The following is a 2500-nucleotide window of genomic DNA, read 5'->3' as shown; positions in this document are numbered from 1 at the left end:
AGGAGGGAAGGTGAGAGAGGAGGGAGAGAGGAGGGAGAGAGGAGGGAAGGTGAGATAGGAGGGAGAGAGGAGGGAGGGAGGGAGGGAGGGAAGAAGGAAGGAGGGTGGGAGGTATGGTAACATGGAGGGAGAGGAAGAGGAGGAAGACGTAAGAGAGGGAGGGAGGAAGGGAGGGAAGGATGAGGGAAGGATGAGGGAAGGAGGAGGGAAGGTGGAGGAGGGAAGGAGGAGGGAAGGAGGAGAGGAGGAGGGAAGGAGGAGGGGAGGAGGAGGAGGAGGGAAGGAGGAGGAGAGGAGGAGGAGGAAGAGAGGAACAGGAAGCGGAGGAGGAGGAAGAGAGGAACAGGAAGCGGAGGAGGAGGAAGAGAGGAACAGGAAGAGGAGGAGGAAGAGAGGAACAGGAAGAGGAGGAGGAAGAGAGGAACAGGAAGAGGAGGAGGAAGAGAGGAACAGGAAGAGGAGGAGGAAGAGAGGAACAGGAAGAGGAGGAGGAGGAAGGAAGGAGAGGCAGGGAGAGGAAGGAGGGAGAAAGCAAATATAGAGGAGAGGGGGAAGAGGAGAACAGAGGAAGGAGAAGAGAAATAAAGTGGAGGAGAAAAACTAAAAGATAAATATAGAGAAACATAGTGACTGACATCATGAAATTATAAGTAAAATTTGGAGACAGGTAACTTGAGCCTCGCATTGCGAAAAGGCTGCGCGACAGTTAGTTAAAAAAGAACCCCCACGTGTTGGACCTTCATCAATGAAATAAAACCTCTCGTCACTTTCTTTCCACCAATATTGAACTCACTGCCACCAAGGCCAAGGACAACACCTAATCCAAAACACTTGTGGACATTATTACATTAGATAAAGATATAGAGCGAAAAAATTCAAAGGCGCCTTTTACTTTCACCGCAAAACAACACTTATACTCTACGTCACTCGACTTATGTTTACCCTGAATAACACATCCTTAAAAATAACCATACTCACGTTCATCTTCAACGGTTGAGAGACTCGAGCTCGTCGTTAAATTAGAAAAATTGGGTAGCTGGCTGTAGCCTTGTCTTCGCCGCGGGAACCTTGTCCATGCAACAACACTCCGCGGGGACAAAAAGATTCTGGATTTTTCTGTTGATCGACATCCTTTGTGTGTTTTGAGCGGTTTTTTAAAGGTTTTTTATTATTATAGTTTTTTGTATTTAGTTGTCTAGATTATTTTGGCTGGCTAGAATGTTTCTTTTTAAGTTGGTTTATACTTGTAGTCTCTAAGAAGCGATTTTTAGTCGAATATTTTTATTTTGTTTTGTAGCAATATAAAAGTAAGTGAAAGGTACAATAATGGCCAAAAATAAAGTTGGTTTGCCTATTAATAATCATAGACAGGCATTAATGAATTAGCAGATATAAGTAAGAAAATAATTTGCTTTGGCAACGAATTTTATCCCATATTAATTAAATAATTACCAAATCAAGACAAGTTTTGATGGATACACATATATACATATAAACTCAATTATAATCCAATATCAGAGCATAAAACTTCACATTCGATCTATGTAGCAAAAAAACAAACAACTAGAAAACCTAGCGAAAGGATAGCGAACTCAGCGGAAAGCGAGCGGGAGAAAGAGGCAACAGCCAACAGTCGAGATCTAGCGAGTGTGGGAGGAGGACGACCGGTCCCTCTTTGGATTAAAGTTTCGCCCTTCGACCGCCTCTGGGATTTTTTTAAAACGGGATTCTAGGGAGACTCCGCTATGCCTAAGCCAGGGTACCACACGATAGAGTTAAACAAGACGGAATGGGAGGTGCCGCAGAAGTACACCATGCTCTCCCCTGTGGGCTCGGGGGCGTATGGCCAAGTGTGGTGAGCTTCTAACTTCTTTTTAACTTTTCACTTCGTCTGAAGTTTCTGGCGACATTTTAGCTGCCTTTTCCCCATTGCACTTTGTGTTTTCTTGATCACGACCGGCTTTACTTTCATTTTGTGGAAGGAAACGGGAATTCTGGCACAGTGTTTGTGTATTCGTTTATACATTTATCATAGAAAAAAAAAAAAAATGTTGTATATAAATCTAAGTTTGTGTAGGCATGTGAATGTGTGATGGAGTAAACTTTGCATCAATATGTTAGTATAGGCCTATGTGCTTTCGTACGTGTGTCTACACCTGTGTGTAACTCTCCACATATTGATGTGCCCATGTCTGTGTATGTTAGCATGTGTATTTTGAGTCCAGAGCTGGGTATACCCAAATACTAAAAGGTATATAGAATTTGAATCACATATTACTTCTGTTGTGTGGTAACTTTTTCTAGGTAATGGTAAAGTTTCATAAATATATGTTAGATATATGTAATGTAATGTACATGTCACCCTATAAGCATGATGGATATGTGCATATGAATTATTCTTTGTGAATGGCCATCGCAGAAGGAGCCAGAATATGCACATAGGCCTTATCAGCTGCGTCAGAAAGTAAATGAAAGTAAATTACATCCTAGTTATGGGCCA

The 2500-nt window shown here is 42.5% G+C and overlaps 2 protein-coding genes across 2 annotated transcripts in view; one reads left to right on the top strand and one right to left on the bottom strand.

Moving 5' to 3' along the window:
• LOC125047534 (N-alpha-acetyltransferase 40-like) overlaps positions 1-1104 on the bottom strand; it is a 6504-nt gene extending 5400 nt beyond the window's left edge. Inside the window, exon 1 of the mRNA XM_047645804.1 lies at positions 979-1104. Coding sequence (XP_047501760.1) covers positions 979-984 — 6 coding nt within the window. The 5' untranslated portion in view covers positions 985-1104. The remainder of the gene's footprint in view (positions 1-978) is intronic.
• Positions 1105-1631: 527 nt separating this feature from the next.
• The window catches only part of LOC125047533 (mitogen-activated protein kinase 14-like), a gene marked incomplete in the record, with an annotated part of 93519 nt that continues 92650 nt past the window's right edge, over positions 1632-2500 (top strand). Inside the window, 1 exon segment of the mRNA XM_047645802.1 lies at positions 1632-1855. Coding sequence (XP_047501758.1) covers positions 1746-1855 — 110 coding nt within the window.

The sequence above is a fragment of the Penaeus chinensis genome, chromosome 41 (genome assembly GCF_019202785.1).
Source record: "Penaeus chinensis breed Huanghai No. 1 chromosome 41, ASM1920278v2, whole genome shotgun sequence".
NCBI classification, from domain to species: domain Eukaryota; kingdom Metazoa; phylum Arthropoda; class Malacostraca; order Decapoda; family Penaeidae; genus Penaeus; species Penaeus chinensis.
Note: the sequence above shows the minus strand (reverse complement) of the source record. Positions and strands in the feature narration are given on the sequence as shown.